Source organism: Microplitis mediator, chromosome 10 (assembly GCF_029852145.1).
Source record: "Microplitis mediator isolate UGA2020A chromosome 10, iyMicMedi2.1, whole genome shotgun sequence".
Taxonomy (NCBI): domain Eukaryota; kingdom Metazoa; phylum Arthropoda; class Insecta; order Hymenoptera; family Braconidae; genus Microplitis; species Microplitis mediator.
In genome coordinates, this window is record NC_079978.1 from 964,770 (window position 1) to 984,603 (window position 19,834).

Consider the following 19,834-nt stretch of genomic DNA (forward strand, 5'->3'; position numbering starts at 1 on the left):
ATCTAATTATTTGAATATTTTATCTATTTTTTTTACAATAAACAAAAAGTCATTTACTTTGATCTTGAACGTCATCCAAAAATATCCAGAGGCTAAACATTTTTTTTTTAAATAATATCAGTGATAACTTAATGATGTCTATTGATGTTTAACACGCTCATGATTAACTAAATACCGTTTTTGTCCAAAACTACTCCCACAATGACCACAAACAAAAGGTTTTTCAGTCGTATGAATTCGTTTGTGTCTCGTCAAATCGTATTTAACCCCGAATGATTTTCCACAAAATTCACAGGTGTGATTTTTCTCCCCAGTGTGAATCGTCAAGTGACCGAGTAGCTGCTGACGCCACCGAAAAGACTTTTTACAATAATTACACTTGTAAGGGTAATTATTGGTATGAATTTTTCTGTGTATATACAACGAGGCCTTTGCTTTAAAAGTCTTGCTACATAAATCACAAACGTACGGCCGCTCGCCTGTGTGAATTCTGCGGTGATCATCCAGAGTATTTTTCATAGCGAATGACTTGCTACATAAATCACACGAGTGATTTTTGACACCTCCATGCACGTGTTTTACATGATAATAAAAACTACCCGCTATTTTAAAATGTTTGCCGCAAACGTGACAAGTCAAAACTCTTTCTTTGTCCTTACAATTTTTTTTATTTGGAAAATTAATTGAAATATTTTTTTTTATAGATTTGCAAACTCGAGTTTTTGAATGATTTAAATTAATGTGTTTCTTGATTTCTGACTTTTTATCTTCAGTAAGAGTCAATAGACGTGTTTTGTGAGCTTTTTCATATTCGTATCTGTAAGAGAAGTAATTATATTACAAAAGGATTAAGGATTAATTAATGTAAGCTCCCATAAAGAGATTGAACCTCAGAAGTCGCCCCCACTACCGATTAGTTCTAAACTGCGCATGCGCAAGAAGAATATGAGTGCGAATGGAGCAGACATCAGAGAAATTTAAAATTATTAATAAATACAGTAAATAATTGATAAGTTAAAATTTAAAAAAAATTCACGTTTGAAAAATTTGAAAATTGATAAGTGTATTTTTAAAATTATTTACTCTAGTTATTTATAATTTCAAATTTCTCTGATGTCTGCTACATTCGCACTCATAGAAGAGTGGGAGTTAAAATCGAAAACACCCGAAGTACATTCTCTTGTGGGGACAATTTCAAGTATTTAATTGTAAAAAAACAAAAAACATGTTTACTTGTTGTATATACAAAGTTTACAAGATATTGTTTGTGTTATAAAAATTATTATGTTTTTTCTCATAACGTACAAGTCAACAGTTCACTCAAAATATTTTTTATGGCAAAACTTTACGTTACTAAAGAGCTTGCCATTAATTAGCAGCTTTGATTTGAAAAATTTAATTGTGAATGCAAGCGAATACTTCAATACCCGTATAAGATGTTTGGTAATTATAAAAACGATTTTTATAAATTAATTGCATGACATATTTTATAACTATCACGTGATCGTTTTTTTTAAAAAGATTTATTACAAATATAACATTTGTATAATTTATGATCCTGAAGTTAGCAGACAATTCAAAATTTTCGGTTTTTTTTTTCAACAAATCAATTACAAAAAAAATGAAAACTGAAAAAATGCACATATAGAAAATTTTAAAAACTATAGGTGCAATTTTTAAAAAATTTTTTTTTTTTTTAAATTAACCGTCTAAAAGAAAATCCAAAAATTATTAGACGTCGGCTAACTTCAATATCATTATAATTTAATTTCATCGTTGATATGAGCGCGAGCGGGTAAAATAAATGTTCGTTTTTTATACAATATATTCTTACAGTTACTACATTTATAAACATCCGGTTATTTATTATTGTCTTTGCGTTATTTATCAAAATTTCATCACTTGCACATATATATAAATAACGTTTGGTTTTTTCTTCTGTTGTATTACAAGAATTTTTTTAATTTTCGTTCCGACTGAATATTAATCTCGCCGACTGGTTTTCATAATTAGCAACATCATCAGCTACAATGTTATCATCAGTATGATAAATTTTTTTACTAAAATTATGATGATCCTGAAGTTAGCAGACAATTCAAAATTTTTTGATTTTTTTTTTGAACAATTAAATTAGAAGAAAAAAAAAACTAAAAATATGCACATGTAGAAAATTTAAAAAACTACAGGTCCAATTTTTTCAAATATTTTTTTTCTTCTGGTTTATCGTTTAAAAAAAAAATCCAAAAATTATTAGACGTCTGCTAACTTCAGTATCATAAATTATGACAGTCTTCCAAACTTGTCACATAAAATTTAAATATTCTGTGCATTTTTGTCGTTTCCAGTCTGTAATTAAAAAATCAGATGTTTCTGCGTAACACCTGGAAAATAAATATTTCCACATCATATTGCTGTGATTGCTGGTGTTTTATGTTTATGCCGATGGTGATTCTTTAGATATCGCTCTTGACTAAATCGTGAACCGCAAATTTCACATTCGTTATTTTTTTCCGTACCATGTGTACGTTTGTGACGACTAACGCACCCACTTGTACGGAATTTTTTTCCACAAATACTACAAGAGTAAGGTCTTTCTTTAGTATGAACTAAAATATGTTTATCTAGCTCTTGACGACGTGGGAAAACGCGCTCGCAATCGGGACACTTGTGTATCGGTACTGTCAGTGTTTGATGGAATTTTCTGTGACTGTACAAAGATGATTTTTGCTTGAACGCTTTCCCGCAAAGTTGACAGGCAAACGGACGCTCGTCTAAATGAGTACGTCGATGTTCATCGCGAGTGACTTTTGAAGAAAATTTACGATCACACTGACCGCACGGATATTTTTTATTAGCACCATGAATTAATTTTTTGTGTCTATTCAATCCAGACAAAGCGTTGAAACCTTTGCCACATGATTTGCATACATACGGAGTATCTTCCGAATGAATATTTCGATGTGTCAAAAAGTTATAGACAGTTGATAATATTTTATTGCAATCTAAACACTTGTAGTGGTTTACTCCATCAATTATTATTATTGACTTTGATATCAGAGTGTTTTGTTGAGTAGATCGTTGTCCACTTGCAACTCGTTTCTTCTTGATTCGCGATCGTTGGCTACCACTGGGAGACCTGAAATAATATTTATCTGTAATTATTTTTCCATCACAGCTGATTCATTTCCATGATTTGTACGTTTATGATTAACTAAATAACGCTTTTGACGAAATGATAATCCACATTCAGAACACTGCCAGGGTTTATCATCCGAATGTACAAGTTTATGTCGTTTTAATTCATATTTTATTCTAAAAGGTCTATTACAAATATCACAAATGTGAGGTTTCTCGCCAGTATGCTTGGTGATATGGACCATGAGTGTTGGACGTGTGCGAAATGATTGATCGCAGTGTATACACTTGAATGGAAATACATCACTGTGAGTACGATTGTGAACAAACAGTGATGCTTTTTGTTTAAAAGTTTTCCCACATCTATTGCAAACATACGGGCGTTCGCCGGTATGTATACGCCGATGATCATCGAGTGTCCGCTTGGTGGCGAACGTTCTACTGCAAATATCACACGAAAAATTTTTAATTCCCTCGTGTGTTTCATGTAAATGTCGTGCGAGTCCTTGATTGACCCGAAATTGTTTACCGCAGAGGTGGCAAGTGAACGGGCGTTCCCCAGTGTGGATTCGTTTGTGCCAGAAAAATGTGTAGGGCGAAAAAAGATTTTTACCGCAATCTTTACAGTGATAATAAACACGCCCGTCTGCTTCCATGCGAGCGTCTTCAATCATCTCTTTGTCAACACACGATGGCTTCTTTATTAGATCATCCATTGGTACGTCTGGATGAATATCAACCATGTGTGCTTGTAATAATTTTTTTTTATTCCCTATAAAATCACAGTACATACAGGGGTAACAACGAGGACGTGTCCGCTTTGTATGTGATCTACGTCTTGACTTGAAAATTTTATTTTTTGTATTTCCTTTTTCTTCAGGATTTTGTTCCATTTCGTCAGTAGATTCATTGGAAACTTTATCATCCTCTTCATTATCTAGCTTTGTTTCATCGATACTAGCATACGCGTCTTCATTATCTTCTGAAAAATCATCAGATTCATGATGATAAATTTGCTCAGTCATACGCCTTGATAATTCTTCAGACTTATTGCTCGTAGGACTGCTTGTCATTGAAGTTATTTCCATACATCTTGAGGTAATACTTCTGGTTTGTATAACTGGGGACCTGTAAGAAACAAATTCAGGATTTTTCATTATCTTAATAATCATCAATCACATTTTATTTAATACGACGATTTTTATGATAATTATCAATAAAATCCCGTTGATAATTTCATTATATTGATCATTTTTAATGTCTTGCAAGTGAAGGTTCTGATGCAAATAATTTTCTACACTGGACGTTTGTAAGCCTCATGAAGTTTTGGTGTCGCTATTAATTATACATGAAGATGAAGTAAATGCAGGTCAATAACTCTTCCGACACACGGTACTTTCATTATTATTATTGAGGAATAAAATTTACTCAGTATTTATAAGTCTAGTCATCTTGATATAGTAATTAAATTTAATTGTCGCCTACGACATTGATACATTTGTCGGACTGGCCATTAAAAATGAACTGGATCCACTTCCATTTAACATCTCAGTAACAATTTCCAAATAATAAACTGGCCAGTCAGCAGATCTTTATTCCAGACTTGTGATCGTTGATTCAGACTTCAATACTCTTATTTTTTTTTCTAATAGCTGAGGTTCTTGATCATGACATACATTTTATACCGATGCAAAATTAAATAATTTAACTACACTAATATCTAATCCTAAAAGAAGAAAATATCATTATTTAATACCAACCTTTCTTCATTGGGTGGTTGAGGTTCCTCGCGGTCTCCTTCTTTTCCTTGTTCTAAATTTTCAATTATCTTAAATAAATAAATAAAAAATGGATTACTTCAAATTATGAATTGAGTATCAAATAATTACTCATGATAAAAATAAATACGAACTTTGTTTTCAACACATGCTGGGGATTCAACTAATGCTTCCTGTGACGTTTCATTGACATCAGACTTTTCCGCCTAAAAATTGATGATCAATAGAATATAATCAATTGATTGGAGATGATCAAAAAATCCAGTGATATTTTACCTGTTCGTTGATTCGTATTTGCTTTTCAATTCCTAAAAGTTTCTGTTCGGCATCCAGACATCCCTCTAGCAAAGAATGCCAAGCAATCAAAGTTGCCGCGCAATTGTAACACAATTGCAGAGGCAAAGTGTCATTTTCGGTGACATTTATTGGCAAATACTTGATTATTTTATTTATTAAATCGTGCTGTACTCCTTCGCCTTGGAATATTGGAACCATGTGACTGTTGGTGTTGGCACATACACGACATAAATCTTGCAGAGAAATCAATGAGTTTGATTGCTCTGCCGAATTACTATTCGATGGATCTATGATTACTGATGTTCCTGATTCATAGCCGCTATTTTGCTCGCTTTCATTCGTCAGTATTAAATATCTATCATTTGTATCGAGTGTTTCAATGACATTTGTGTAGACGATTTTTTTAACTGAATTTACAAGATTTGTATCACCATACTCTTGAAAAGTTGTTCCGTTTCTTGATTCCATTCTCATAAATATTTGAATACTGTTATAAATAATACTATTTTGATTTAATTATGAAAATAACTTAGCAAAAAGCGTCATGTTTATAGTGGAGACATAACCAACATCATTTTTTTATTTGTACACAATTCAGATGCAGCTTCAAAACTGCAGAGTGCGCGCGTATTGAAAAGCGGGAACTAAATTTCTTTCAAAAACGTAAACGGATGGGAGAGTTGTGTCTCACAGCAGCTTACAACACAAAAGTGGCCCTCTGAGGGTTCGACCCACCACCAAATTTTTTTTTCGGGGATCAATTGACTTGAAATCAATTCTAGATCATCTGTGGGCACAAAAATAAGTAAAATATATGCAATTCATGGTCAAAAAAAATTTTTACTCAACCCCAGATCCACTACAGCAGCTCACAACACAAAAGTGGCCCTCTGAGGGCTCGACCCACCACCAACTTTTTTTTTCGGGGATCAATTGACCTGAAACCAATTCTAGATCATCCGTGGGCACGAAAATAAGTAAAATATATGCAATTCATGGTCAAAAAAAATTTTTACTCAACCCCAGATCCACTACAGCATCTCACAGCAGCTCACAACACAAAAGTGGCCCTCTGAGGTGTCGACCCACTACTAACTTTTTTTTTCGGGGATCAATTGACTTGGAATCAATTCTAGATCATCCGCGGGCATAGAAATAAGTAAAATGAGTTCAATTCGTGATCAAAAAAAATTTTACGTGGCCCCAGATGAGTCATATCGTCTCACAGCATAGAACTGGACATGTGAGAGCCGTTTGAAGTCAATTCGAAAATGACATCTTACAGAAATGCTTAGATGATAATTTCTATGATTTATTTTTTCGATATCCGTTTTCTCATAACTATGAAAGTAAATTTAATTTATATTATCATAACTTTTGTTCATTCAATGTCTAAGGTTTGCCTTCGCAGAGTAAAAATACTACAGATATGTTTAAATTATTACAATAAATAATGCTCATGTATATTTGATCACGAATTTTATTTGAATGATAATTTATAATATTCATTAAATATACGCATGATTTTCTATGGAAAAATATTTAATATCGCATTTATTGAAATTTTAATAAGTCAATTATTATTTATAAAGAGAAAAGTTGACTAGGAATCGTTTTATTACATATTTATGAAAGTATATCAACTTTTATTTTCAAAGTTCTTCCTAAAAATTCATTTATTCTCAACCAAATTTCAATTTCAAGTTTTCGTAATTCTCATGGGCAATAATTGATTGCGTCAATAAATATATATATTTTAATTGCAATATTTAAGACACCAATATAAATAATAAACTTATTATTACTCAAATATTATAATTATTATTTCGATTGACAATTATTTTTTATTGACACATAAATATTACTATCAGTTTTCTACCAACATTAATTAAATTATTCACCATAAATAATTTTACAAACTGAACATTAATTCAACTTTTCGTGGCATCACTTAAAGGCAGTAAGATTTTTTTTTATTCTTCTTCTAATTACATTTGAGCCGTATTTAATTTTTTTCGTTGATGATCAATAACTCTTCTCTTTTTAAAATTATCAATCAATTAAGTTATTATTCAATTATAATTATTAATTAAAATACAAAGCGTGGACATGTTATCAAAACACCATCACATCCCATACATTTTTTTTATCATTTTATTTACTAATATAATAATCACTCAAAGCATTTGTTCCATAAATTTTATCAGATTGTGCAGACTTTCAATCGAACATACATTGAAAAAAAAATAATATCAACACAATAATTACTTAATAAATATAAATTATAAAAACATAATTAAACTAATAAATAAAATATAATTTTTAAAATTAAATAATAAAATATTTTTACGTGTTAATATAACAAATATTCATACTATAAATTAAATAAAACACTTTCTGTGTCAGTGCAATCAAAATTTAAATAAAAGAAATGAAAAATAATTCGCAATTTTTTTTATCACAGCTCATGCACTTAAATAACAATGAACTTTAATGATAAAATAATTTTTTAATTAACATGCAGGCGACTTCAATTCTTGAATACAAAGTAAAAAATGTAATCATAATAAACAAGTAAATTTATAATCGCAATTGTTCCCTCAAGTATTACATAGACTTTATTGTTCTCGACTTGTCCCAGAAAGAGAATGAACTTCAGGTCACCCCTACTCCCGATTATTCGAAATCTGCGCATGCGTAGAGAACTGAAAACAGATATTTAATATCTAGATGATCCAGAGTGGGGGTAAAAACTTAAAATACACTAAATACACTCTCTTGCAGGGACAATTTTTATAAAAATAATCCGCGGAACAAATAAAATACTAGTTTATTCATCTCCACACACATTTTCTCATCAAATAGCTCAATTTTTCATACAATTTTGTGCATTTATAAATATTGTATTCGAAAAATATCAACTGGCATTCATTTATTATCATATTATTATATAATCTATAAGAGAAATGCATTATATTTATTAATAAAATAACTGAGCCTGCTCGAAAAATATTTTCAAAATACCCAACAACTTTTAATTGTCCAAACGTACGTAATAATTATTTAAGATTATTTATCTTTGACTAGATGTAAAAAAGAGACATACTCGATTAAATATTCATAGACATTATTGTAAGTAATATATGAAAATAATATATCAACTATCATCATTATCATCACTATAAATATTTAAACAATCAAAGATGCCAAAAAATAAGCAGCCGCACGTTCAATAAATTAAAATAATAATAAATTTTATGACAAGCGATATTTTTTGTGCATGTGCTTTTAAATTTAATGCACGTTAAATTCGAACGCTTAGAAATAAAAATAACAACGAGTTCATTTTTAGACTAACCGGACTAGCACCATCAGAAAAATCAACCAATGAAAAAAAAAAAAAAACAATATCATAAAAAAATGACTTAAAAAATCTCAGATCTAATAATTGCATCACGTAAGTAATATAATTAAGTAATGTAATGAAATGATTATGGTAATTAGCACGATTGTCGATGTTTCTCCATTATTGAGGAACGACTTAGGCCGCTCGTAAGTGTATCGATTTACCTCGACGTCATTGATGACGAGGATTAATAAGTTAAATTATCTATCGCCTAAAGGACGGCTGACAATCGGATTGCCAAATGATTTTTTTCCCGCAACTCACGTCGCGAAAATATCTATGCTATAAAATAAATTTGACAATAGTGGATGGTTAATATATATATATATATAATATTTTATAAATAATCGTTCACGTTCTTGGAGCTTTACTTGGTCTATTAGGTTGAGTGCACTTGCATTGCTCAAATGACGCGGCATTAGAGTGCACTCTGGATGTAATCTGTGGTAGCGATCCTAAGAGGTTGTTTCCTCGTAAATTACCCGCAAACCCACTCCGACCGAGAAAACTGTGGGCACAATTGTAGAGGCGTGTTTGAAGTATCAGCACGTCATCAAGATCTTCTTCGCTGTAAATAATAACAATCATTTACTTTTATTACTTACTTACTTCCGCCATCAAATCTTATTATAAATATAAATTATTCGGAAATCTATCTTGGTAACAAAAACAATAACAAGTTATTGAAATAATGACATTAAAAATATATACCTGGCAGAGGCGAGAAATTTTTGAAACAATCGGTTCGGGACAGTACGCGGTCGATCAACGGTGTCAGCGTATAAATCTGTTTCCCGATTGTAGAGGTGCAAAAAATCTGATAACTGCTTTGCTGTTATTGCTGCTCGATCTTTGTCACTCAATTTGTTGCTCGGTAACTTGAATAAATTTATTGTAAACGTATTATATAGATGTGATTATTGAAATATAATAACAATAATAATAAATATCTGTATTACTTACTGTAAATACAAAAGGCGTGCGTAAATTACTCGAAGATTGCTGCAGAAACTTCATCACGAGGTCACAGGATACAGAATCTGCAGTCGCTTGCGAAATTTTACGAAGAATATATCCCAAATACAAGCCGAAGGCCTTTCGAGCCTCACCGGGACTAAAAAAAACGAGCAAGGTGATTCAAGATTTTATATGAAGGTCACGATTATAAAAAAAAGTAAAAAATATCTTTAGTATTCAGTTTTTTTTGTTTTGTGTATAAACAACTCTACCACTACTTTTACTATTCTCACTACAAGAAATCTATAAACAAATGATTGATTTAGCGGTAAACAATATAGCAAAATACAAACCTAAGCTTATTACCCTCTTGCATCATTTGAGTTACTTGATCCTTGTACTTATGCGTGTCAACATCAATATTCTCCTTGCTATCGCCACGATCTAAACTCTGCTTATGTCCTTTGACTAATGCTCGCTCATATCTTTCATACCTGTGTTGTGTAAAATTATAAATAATGAGATTTAAAAAAAATAAATGAAGATCTGATAATAAATAATTGTATTTTTTTTCTATTTATATTTAGATTTCATAAAATATTTACCTAGACAGTCGATCCAGTGTTACTTCTGGGACAGAGAAACCGGATGTACGACTAGCAGCTGGAAATAATTGTTCATGTAGCATGAGATTGTGATTTGTATTGACCTGCTGTGGGACTCTGCTGGGTCCTAGAGGATCTGAGACCACGGGAATCCCAGTCGTTGGATCTAGAAAAAATTTATTGCCGTCAATCTTTAATTATTAATAATTAATTATTAATTTATTCATACCTAGATATTGCGAATACATTTCCCATGACTTTGGACTAGGAAAAATACGTACGAATCCCCCTCTACGTTCAAACTGCGCTTTAGCAGAGGCGACAATTCTCAACTGCTCTGACGTGAGATTTGAACGGTTTGACGGCTTGGTAGTTTTTTTTTTCTGCGCCAATGTCTCTGCAGAATGTACTCGCCTGTACTGAATAATTCATTAATAATATTTAATTTGTTGATTGAAATAAAAATAAATAAATATATAAATGCAGGAAAAAAAATAATAAAAATGTCTCATGAATAAACATTATAAAACTTACACTGGCTAATCGCTTGGTAGCGTTGCCAAGTGATCGATTCTGTTGCGTATTTTGCGGACGTAAAATAGGATCGACTGCTGGAATACCAACGAGTGTTAACAGATCAGCCATTAGTGCTGATTTAAGCCTAACATCTAGTGGGGAATCACAGCCTAATGATGGCGTTAAATTAACTTCAAGTAACCAGGGTTTCAACGTGTCATCAATTAGTATATCAAAGCCAAACAATTCAAAGCACGTGTCTGGATGTTTAACGAATTGTTTAATACCACTGACAATACCCGACGCAGTGGCTAGTATCGATTTAATAATAATATCTTCAATACGTTGCATAAGTAACTCAGTATCTTGTCCCATTGATCTCAAGTGTCTCAATAGAGCTGACAGTGTCCACTTGTGCCCGACGTCTTCAGCATCAGGATCTTCACTTTTTATATAATCAACGTGAAATTTATTTATACTGTAATTACATAAATGCATACATGGATTCCAAACGTACTGATTTCCTCCCTCGTACTTAACTGTTGCAAATCTCACTAGTCCTTCCTCATACAAATAAATCAACAGAGGATCGTAATTTGTTACAGCAATGTACAAACGTAAATCACACTTGTGGCCGTCGACTAGAAGTGGATTATTTATATACTGCGCCACAATAACTGATTCTTCCGTAAATATTTTTTCCGGCTGCAATTAAAATAAATAAATGAATTAAATAAAAATAATAATTATGTTATGGTCAATAAATTATTGAAGGTGATTTATTGCAGCTTGTGGGTAATAAAAATACTTACACTGTTAACTATGTAGATACCACGACCCCGAGAACTGGCTTTGGGTTTAACAATCCATGGACCGCGGTATCTGAAGTGCGCTGTTAATAATTCTCTGTACTCACTGGGCAGGAGAAATGTCTGAGGTATGAAATCGAGATTCCTCAACCCTTTGCTTCTTTGCATCGCTTCAATATTTTTGTACAATCGATCCTTTCGTGTTATTTCATAAGACCTGAAATGAAAAATAAATTTATCAGGTTTATTTTCGAGTATAATTTCTTATTAAACTTTCGCGCAATTACCTCGGGAAGTGATTAACCTTCTGGAATGGCGCCAAGTTTCTCAATACGTCCGGCTTCGGATGACTGCCCATCCACAAGAGGTTGAAGTCTGTATCATTGACGGATACCTAAGCATAATTACAAGTACAAGTTTATGAAAAACCTGTTTTTTTTACCTCTTAAAACTATTATAATTTACTGTGTTTGTGTATCGCACGCTACAGTCACGCGTTTCCCGCACATTCGTATCAACAAACAAAATATTTATCATGATAAATACGGAGCTGGATGACGTTGTTACAACGTGATTATTACCACTACTCGCAAAACAAGAGTAAGTACCAAGTGCTGTTGAGATTACTGTTCAAAAAAATCTATATAGTTTCACATTCGGTTCACTATTCCGTGTACGTGGCTCAAGCCCAGGTATCACCGATGGCCTTGTCGTAATTTCTTAATAGACTAGATCTATTTTTTTTTTTTTTAATAATAATACACCCAGACGATCAAATTACCGGAGGCATTAAGTGGCTCAAAAAAAAAAAATTCCACCTAAATATCGTCATGTTTTTTTTTATATATTTTTTTAAGTATGCTCTCGTTAAAAACATTACTTTTAATTTATAATTCTAAGAGCAGATTAAATTGACATCGATGACGCGTCAATCGTTGATTCTTATTAAGGATACATTAATAAAAGATTTTATCATTTAATTTTTTTTTCTTTTTAATGTACCGGTTATTAAAAAATTTCAAACTGATTAATTTATTAAAAAGATCCATCTAGAATTATCTATATCTTATCCATAGTATAGAAGACCAGTTATAATTTATTGAGTGAACGAAACAAAGACAGGTCTCGATAAGTTAACTATTTTTTAAACCTGAGTTTAACCGCGGAAACGGTGACAGACTATGCGGAAATGATCATGATGACCATGATAGTGCTATGGATAGCCTCCTGATGACTTTAAACTCAAAGTCTTTCACTCGATGTTCGAGTCACGAACCCTTGAGGCTGTCTGTGTCCCTCAAATCATCACGTCGACTTGATAAAAAAAAAAATAATAATAATGTAGGATGAAAATACATACGAGGAAAATAAATAAATGAAAAAATTTATGCAGCATCAATATTCGAATGAATGCTGTCATTTTATACGCTGAATATCACGGAGTTTTATCAAAGGGTACAAAAATAGTATTCGTGATTGCGAAACTTATTAAGAATCATACACGAGAATTCATCAATTTCAAATTCATTTGCAATAGTACTCCGAGTGTTTGAGAAAATATATACATACATATATACATATTAATAGCTGAAGAATAGGAAATTTATCGAGACCAGTCACGAGATGTATAAATAAATGTCTACCAAAATAATAATAATAATTTTAAGTATAAAATAATAATTTATTTATAATTCATTAGCTAAATTAGTATACCCGAGAGTAATTTATCTGAGCACATAACACGGATACGTTAATTCCATTAATCCATACTAATTAAGTCAATTGATATGTAGACCGAGATACAATAATGTATATATATATGTAAAATTACTTGATGTTATCTTGTGTGGTAATAGATTATAACATTATTATAAGTCTCGAGACACAATTGTCAAGTTTTCTTCTTAGTTTTTTTCAGACTATCCCTGAGTATAAAGATAATTACTCACTTGGGATTCTTGTATGTGCGTAATAAAGATCCGGCAATCGTCATTTATGAGCTTCGTACATCACACAATTGACAGAGAGCTCGATGATAAAAATATATAATTTAATAGATACCGGTAATATGCCCGAGGGACTCTTGATTGTACTACATATTATATATATATAGAAGAGCTACAATTTCCTACAGAGAAAAAAAGGATTTCTTGGCGCAAAAAATTTTTACTCGCCCCAGGAAAATTTTACTCACCCTAAGAAATTTTTTGCATTACGATTTGGGGCGAAAAAAAATTTTTTCTTTGTACGAGCGTTAATTAACTTAAAGTTATTATACTTAAACATGCTATGGAAAAACAATTATTATAAGATTTATCATTATTGTTGTTGTTATTTATAAATAATTGTGTGCGAGACACAATGAAAAATTTTCTTAATAAAAATCTTTTGTTAGATTTAAATTTAAATTCGTGACAAAAATAAAGTTTAATGTCACGACTTGTTCGATTATTAACATATTTAAGTTGTCAACTTCTACACATTTTAAGAAATAAATAAATATTTTAAATTGTTCTTGAATAAAAATCCACTTCAATTGTCCTCCAATAAAATTTTTATAATTATCCAGCGAATAATGTGAATCATACGCGACTATAAATCATCAGTTTATTATTATATTTTATTTTATTTTATTATATTCTTCATGGCACAATAATCGCATAGAGATCATTGGCTCTGTTCAGGGTCAGTTCTGAGCCATGGTGATGTCGAAGAGATACCGATTAAGACGAAGATCAAAAATAAGTCAATGAGTTGAGTTATTAATTTCAAATCTCCAGTCCAAGGGATGCTGAAGATCATCAGGATCAGGATGATGGCTCCATACTAATTACGATAATAATGATGATGATGACGATGATGATGATGATGATGATGATGATGATGATGATGATGATAATATTAATGGAAATGATAATAATCGATCTTTGATCCACATCATCTCCTAAGGTATTTGATAAAAAAGAAATATAATAATCAGAGTATTTTAAGATCGCGAATGTCGTTGTCGCGGGTCTCACTGCGATGCTCGTTGCGGCGCCGCGTTTGCCAGAGTGGAGGCACGAGGTCGCGAGACCGGCCGCGCACACAGAGAAGGAAGAGAAGGAATAAGCAAAAGCAAGTGAGACGACTAGACAGTTCGCGATTTTCGCCAGCGTCGTCAGTCTAGCACGAGCCACCGCTCAGGAGACACCCGTTGGGGAACTTGCTTCTTATAAGGTACGCACGCGTTCTTCTCCATATCCATACATTCATTATTTTTTTATTTTTCTCATCCAACTCGCACCTGGAATATTATTCAACTGTCATTAACAAGATACTAATAATTAAAACTTAAATTAAAATACTTAGAAACATGACAACTTGATGATAAAATTAATCTGCGTGCATGTCCGTCATCTCCGAGCGTGTTGTTACAATTATGAGTGATCTGTTTGCTACAACTACAGATTGATTCGTTAAATGTGTTGAGTGTTTGATTTAACACCAGCAATTCTATTCCACACAATTAAAAACTTTGTTAACTATCACACTCCTCGTTAATTTAATTATACTCCACATATGATAAATTCGTAAAGCTTTCGTGTGTTATGCTCCGATCTCTCACGTTATTCCTGTCATACGACCTCAATTTAATTATCACACGTTTAATTACTTTTAGTTAAGTGTACGTCCGTCTTTTAAGCCCGTCTATGTATGCTCGAATTAAAGACTTTTTAAACCTCGCGTGTTCACGTACTAAATCTGTCAGTAGCAATGGACTTGCATTTACTTTTCTTTATTATTTTTATTAAAGACCGAGATATTTATTTATTTATTTATAGGCTTATAAATATCACATATATAAATTTACCCATTTTTTTTGTTATAAATTTCGGAGGCGCTGATGCACTTTTTAACTGCATCCAGAAATAATTTTCGCGGGGTAAATTTATGTGGATGTTGAAAGTCGGCAAGTAAATTATTTCCTAATTTTAAAAAACATCTTATTTATATTATATATATGTATATTTTATTAATAACCACCGGGTAAAGAACGTTCACCGTGAGTAAATTAAAAGTCGTTGGACGCGACGCGCCGTGTGTTGTAAATGTCAAGGTACACACTCTCGATATAATTTCGTTAAATTATATAAAACTATCATCGAAATTCGCGTAACATAAACAAACTAACGGCTTTTTATTTTTGTTTTCACTCATATTTTTTTCTCTTCTCTCTTTTTTTTTTTTTTACATTATTTATGTCGATAATAAAATGAGAAATATTCATAGTTGCATCACAAGAAAATATTCCACATAATAATTATTAAATAACTTACGACGATATCAAAGTAACTAGAATAACATTTAATATAAATTTATATTAATTATCAGCTTAAATTTTTAAAACAAATAAATATTTAAAAAAAAAGCCTCGAGGTTTGACAGAGCGTGAGGAAGATAACGCGGCATATCTAATCGTGGACACAATTCGATTGGTGTAGTCGTTACTTATGTAAAGTATTGACAGTGACAGCCGTATTATTTTAAAAATATAATATCTAAAATATTATTTGTTGGTGACTGAAAAGCAATAAAATGTCCATGTCATGATGGATGCATAATAGCGCGAGTAAATAAAATTTTTTTATCGTTCCTTTTTCTTCTCTTAGGAAGTTAAATTAGCAAGGTCTTGTTAATAATTCAATAAGGCTTCTACATTCGCCCCTGAATATACTTGTAGTCGAGTTGACAATTGACACGCGATTGGAATAATACCCATTGATATGATGATGTATTTACAATATATGTATGAACCTTGAAAATTTTGACGGCGGAAGAAATGTCCGCTAATTTTTTCACCTTACAATTCCTTATAACTACTAAATAAACACTGTCATTATTATTATTACTACTATTTATGTATAATTTAAAATTAAAATTTATTTAAATTGAATATTAATGGTTGCAGTTGAATGAACGATGCCCGGCCACCGTCAGCCTTTATCCCTGGAGGGACTAAGTTTGGGACGAGTGTGCCAGCAACTGGACGGTACGTGCCGGCGACTGCAGGTGCTGTCGCAGGAGACGTCCGCCAGCTCTGTTTTAGCTGTTGTTAAACAATCTATAAGGCCGTATTACGTAAATGCACTGCCAGCACGATTACGTTCACGAGTGATCGAAGAAACATCGAGGATGCTTTATGGTCCAGCGTCTGACGGTTCGACGTTGATATCCGGACCAGCACCACTGTATCTTCTGGCATTACTTCTGGGTCACGACATACGACAGCTGAAGGTTAATTTGTGCTGCTATTACGGCTGTAGCCATCAAACATCTCTACTGAAGCTTCTGGCAACAGAAGGTGTTGGTTTAGAATCCCTTGAACTGGCAAGATCCGCATTACTTCGTCTTGACTGTAAATTGTTACGCTCTGCTCTGATGAACATGAATAATTTATTGAGTTTGACGTTAAAAAATATCGCGAATGACTCAGTGCTTCAGGTTATTGGTAAAGCATGTCCTAAACTTGTCGTCTTAGACGTATCTTGTTCAATGCAAGTTACGGACGTAGGACTGAAGCAACTGCTACTCCAGGTGGAGCTCAGGGACAAGTTTATAAACATTGATCCTGTTGTTGTACAAGAAACAACAACCAGCTGGTCTCGTTTGAAGGCACTCCTTGTAAAACTACGAGTTAAAAAAAATAAAAGAGACAAGAGGGAGAATGAAGGAGTACTTCTTGAGTACTGCGAGAGTAAGAACTTTCTTTGTGACACTTTGAGAGTACTTAATATTGCAAACACTGGAGTAACGAGCGCAGGCGTTCTACTGGCACTCGCCAATGTGCCACATCTTGAGTCGTTGGCGGACTACAATCATATGGGCAGGGTCGTCGAGATAATGAACCGTGGAGTGATTGAATTGAAGACGCCTTTCAGTCTGACACAGGCACGAAGCAGTAGAACAACACAAGCGAGACTTGAGTTGCTTGCTCAAACGTGTCCACGGTTGGAGAAACTTCACATCTCGGAGCCGCATCATCCGCCTGAGGCACTGCGTCTCTTTCCGTGCATCACAAGTCTCAGTGTGCACAGTATCCCGGCAACAAAAGAGTGGCTCGCAGGATTCAACGAGTATCTACGTACAAATGGCCATCGTCTACGTGAGCTTAATCTCCGGGTGACACAAAGTGAAACACCGCTGCAGATTGACCTGAGAGAAATATTCCTCCACTGTCCCAATCTCGTTACGCTCACCAAGGACGGCGCAAACGTTGTCTGGCTCGATGGTCCTGATCCACTTCCGCTGTTGCAATTGAAAAAAATTCAACTTGGACGTACAGTCTCTGCCACAACCATCACCAAGATACTTATTCTTGCACCAGCATTAAACTCACTCCATGTTCACAGCTGCTTCGATCTCACTAATGAACATTTAGAGAGTCTTCTTGACATATCATCAGACGCAACATCACCGTCAAATCCTGATAAACCGGATAACAGTCTCATTAAAAATTTAACGTGTTTTTATGTGTACGAGGCAAGCAAAGTATCAGCTGCCACGGTGCTCAGTATGTTCAAAAACTGTACAAAGTTACGTAAAATTGGCAACCTCGCCAACTGGGGACTGGACTGTGAGGGTGTTAAAACATTAAGAGCAACGCTTGCCCGCGCTAATCTCGACGTTGATCTCTCACCTGGATCTCATTGGTTTTGGAGCAATTGCATTCATTAATTTTAAAAAAAATTTTAAATAATAATTAAAAAAATGTTTTTTTTTAATTCGTGACTTTCGTCGAAAATATCAGTATTAATAAATTATTCTGGAGTAACTTATCCTTGGAGACTGTCTGAAGGTCAACAGGCTCACATTGTAGCGTATAGAGAAAAAAAATATATATATATAATAAGACTATTAAAGATTGAAGTTTAAAATGAAACTTTACTCTTCATTAGAGATGGCTAACTATAGATTGCGCGTTTAAATATTCATCTCATTATATACGTACTCTCTGTGTTACCATGAAGAATACTATTGTAACATTTATACTTGTCAATAATCAAGGCTTTCATGTTTTAAATAAATGTCATTTTTTTTTCTTCATCACTGAGAAACGAAAAATAAATTTACTAATTATTACTTACTTCCGTTAGACCGTGTGATTGGAGTAGAAGACTTATTAGTTTTGTATCTGCTTGAATAATCTTATAAGTCATGTGTAATTGCTTAGCAGGTGGATCCTCTGGCGGAGTTGACAGCGCAGAACACCTTTAAAAAAAAATTACATTATCATTATTAAGTTTGCTGAGAAATAAAAAAATTTAACGATAGCACTTGATAAATAATTTAAAAAAATACTCACTTGAGTCGGAGTATAGGCCATTTACTGCCAGTTGGTCCATTAACTAGCCATTCATTACCTCTAGCACTATTATCTTTAGGCGCACTGTAAATTATAAATAGTAAATAAATAAAAAATAAATAAAAATATATATAAACATTATAAATTATAGTGATGTATTGAAGATCGAATGTTGGTAAAAGAGGAAGCACTTAGCGATAAAAATAAAAAGTCGTCATTAATAAAAGACAGAGAGCTCTGTTAGTTTTTTAAGCCCCGCACATTAGTCATCACCCACGTGGCTGACTTTTATTTAAAATAAAATTTTTTATTGGCCTCTCAAACTAAAAATGAGTTTAGTCACCGCGTACAGCACGCGATCGTTGACTTATCTTACAAGATTAACATTAAACTCAAATTTAACAGACGTAATTATATTTTTCTTGTCAATCAGATAAATAACAATTAATTATTTAATCTTATTGAGTAAAGATAACACTTGAGTATTTTATTTTTTTTTATCTTGCAGACACGCAATCATGTGGCTGTTACACTAGGAAGAAAAGTAATGAAACATTTCTTACTGTATGTATCGTAATAAAAAGACCCGCGGGTTTTATAATCACCTCGGACAAGTAATTTTCTATTCACATTATTAGCATACATTAAAAATATATATGTATTTTATCCACGTAGAGAGTAATAATATATATTGTGTAAAGTGAGAGAAGAATATTATAATGGACAAAAGCACCTTTCACTGGTGTCCGACTTGTTGTTGTGGGACGTCTCGTGGATAAAGGGCTCCAACGTTTCCTCGCTGCTGTTTGACATTTGAGACATCCCGGAAAGACTTGAAGATGACATCAGCTCCTTCGTTCGCTTTCCCTCTAATCTCAGTGCCGGTTCAATCTTCATTTGCGCTAACATATTTTAAATCTGTAAAGTAAATAATTGCTATAAATATTTGAAATTTAAATTTACGCGGCAAAACTTAATTTTTAATT

At 32.8% G+C, this 19,834-nt stretch overlaps 3 protein-coding genes across 6 annotated transcripts; 1 reads left to right on the plus strand and 2 right to left on the minus strand.

The window, feature by feature from the left end:
* Positions 1-1,694: 1,694 nt before the first annotated feature.
* On the minus strand, positions 1,695-5,815 carry LOC130676270 (zinc finger protein 93-like). 2 transcript variants are annotated; one of them, XM_057482402.1, is made up of 4 exons: positions 5,190-5,783; positions 5,048-5,119; positions 4,896-4,963; positions 1,695-3,136 (listed from the first exon to the last, which is right to left on the minus strand). In XM_057482402.1, the coding sequence occupies exons 1-4, from the start codon at positions 5,682-5,684 to the stop codon at positions 2,404-2,406; spliced, it is 1,368 nt and encodes a 455-aa protein (XP_057338385.1). In that variant the 5' UTR covers positions 5,685-5,783; the 3' UTR covers positions 1,695-2,403. The 2 variants fall into 2 exon arrangements, with proteins under 2 accessions (XP_057338385.1, XP_057338383.1); XM_057482400.1 differs by having other exon boundaries at positions 3,016-4,263; positions 5,190-5,815.
* Positions 5,816-6,703: 888 nt separating this feature from the next.
* LOC130676265 (tubulin polyglutamylase TTLL5) lies at positions 6,704-19,757 on the minus strand. The gene is made up of 12 exons (XM_057482396.1): positions 19,582-19,757; positions 18,849-18,932; positions 18,631-18,754; positions 11,791-11,897; positions 11,507-11,720; positions 10,713-11,399; positions 10,408-10,597; positions 10,179-10,344; positions 9,927-10,067; positions 9,580-9,730; positions 9,328-9,494; positions 6,704-9,184 (listed from the first exon to the last, which is right to left on the minus strand). The coding sequence occupies exons 1-12, from the start codon at positions 19,755-19,757 to the stop codon at positions 8,968-8,970; spliced, it is 2,424 nt and encodes an 807-aa protein (XP_057338379.1). The 3' UTR covers positions 6,704-8,967.
* On the plus strand, positions 14,434-19,767 carry LOC130676269 (uncharacterized). Of its 3 annotated transcripts, none has more exons than XR_008991403.1 (3): positions 14,434-14,722; positions 16,455-19,412; positions 19,524-19,767. XR_008991403.1 is itself a non-coding variant. In XM_057482399.1 (2 exons), exon 2 carries the CDS (start codon positions 16,466-16,468, stop codon positions 18,218-18,220), a length of 1,755 nt encoding a protein of 584 aa, XP_057338382.1. In that variant the 5' UTR covers positions 14,434-14,722; positions 16,455-16,465; the 3' UTR covers positions 18,221-19,767. The 3 variants fall into 3 exon arrangements, 1 of the variants encoding a protein (XP_057338382.1); XR_008991402.1 differs by having other exon boundaries at positions 16,455-19,255; positions 19,357-19,767; XM_057482399.1 differs by having other exon boundaries at positions 16,455-19,767.
* The last annotated feature ends 67 nt before the right edge of the window (positions 19,768-19,834 follow it).

Excerpts from the sequence above, each read along its gene's own strand:
- LOC130676270 (XM_057482400.1), bottom strand. The coding sequence starts at position 5,684 with ATGAGAATGGAATCAAGAAACGGAACAACTTTTCAAGAGTATGGTGAT. Across the intron at positions 5,120-5,189 it reads AAATACGAATCAACGAACAG|GCGGAAAAGTCTGATGTCAA; the intron begins GTAAAATATCAC and ends ATCAATTTTTAG. Across the intron at positions 4,964-5,047 it reads CAGCATGTGTTGAAAACAAA|ATAATTGAAAATTTAGAACA; the intron begins GTTCGTATTTAT and ends TATTTATTTAAG.
- LOC130676269 (XM_057482399.1), top strand. The coding sequence starts at position 16,466 with ATGCCCGGCCACCGTCAGCCTTTATCCCTGGAGGGACTAAGTTTGGGA.
- LOC130676265 (XM_057482396.1), bottom strand. The coding sequence starts at position 19,757 with ATGTTAGCGCAAATGAAGATTGAACCGGCACTGAGATTAGAGGGAAAG. Across the intron at positions 10,068-10,178 it reads ACACTGGATCGACTGTCTAG|GTATGAAAGATATGAGCGAG; the intron begins GTAAATATTTTA and ends TACACAACACAG. Across the intron at positions 9,495-9,579 it reads GCACGCCTTTTGTATTTACA|TTACCGAGCAACAAATTGAG; the intron begins GTAAGTAATACA and ends AATTTATTCAAG.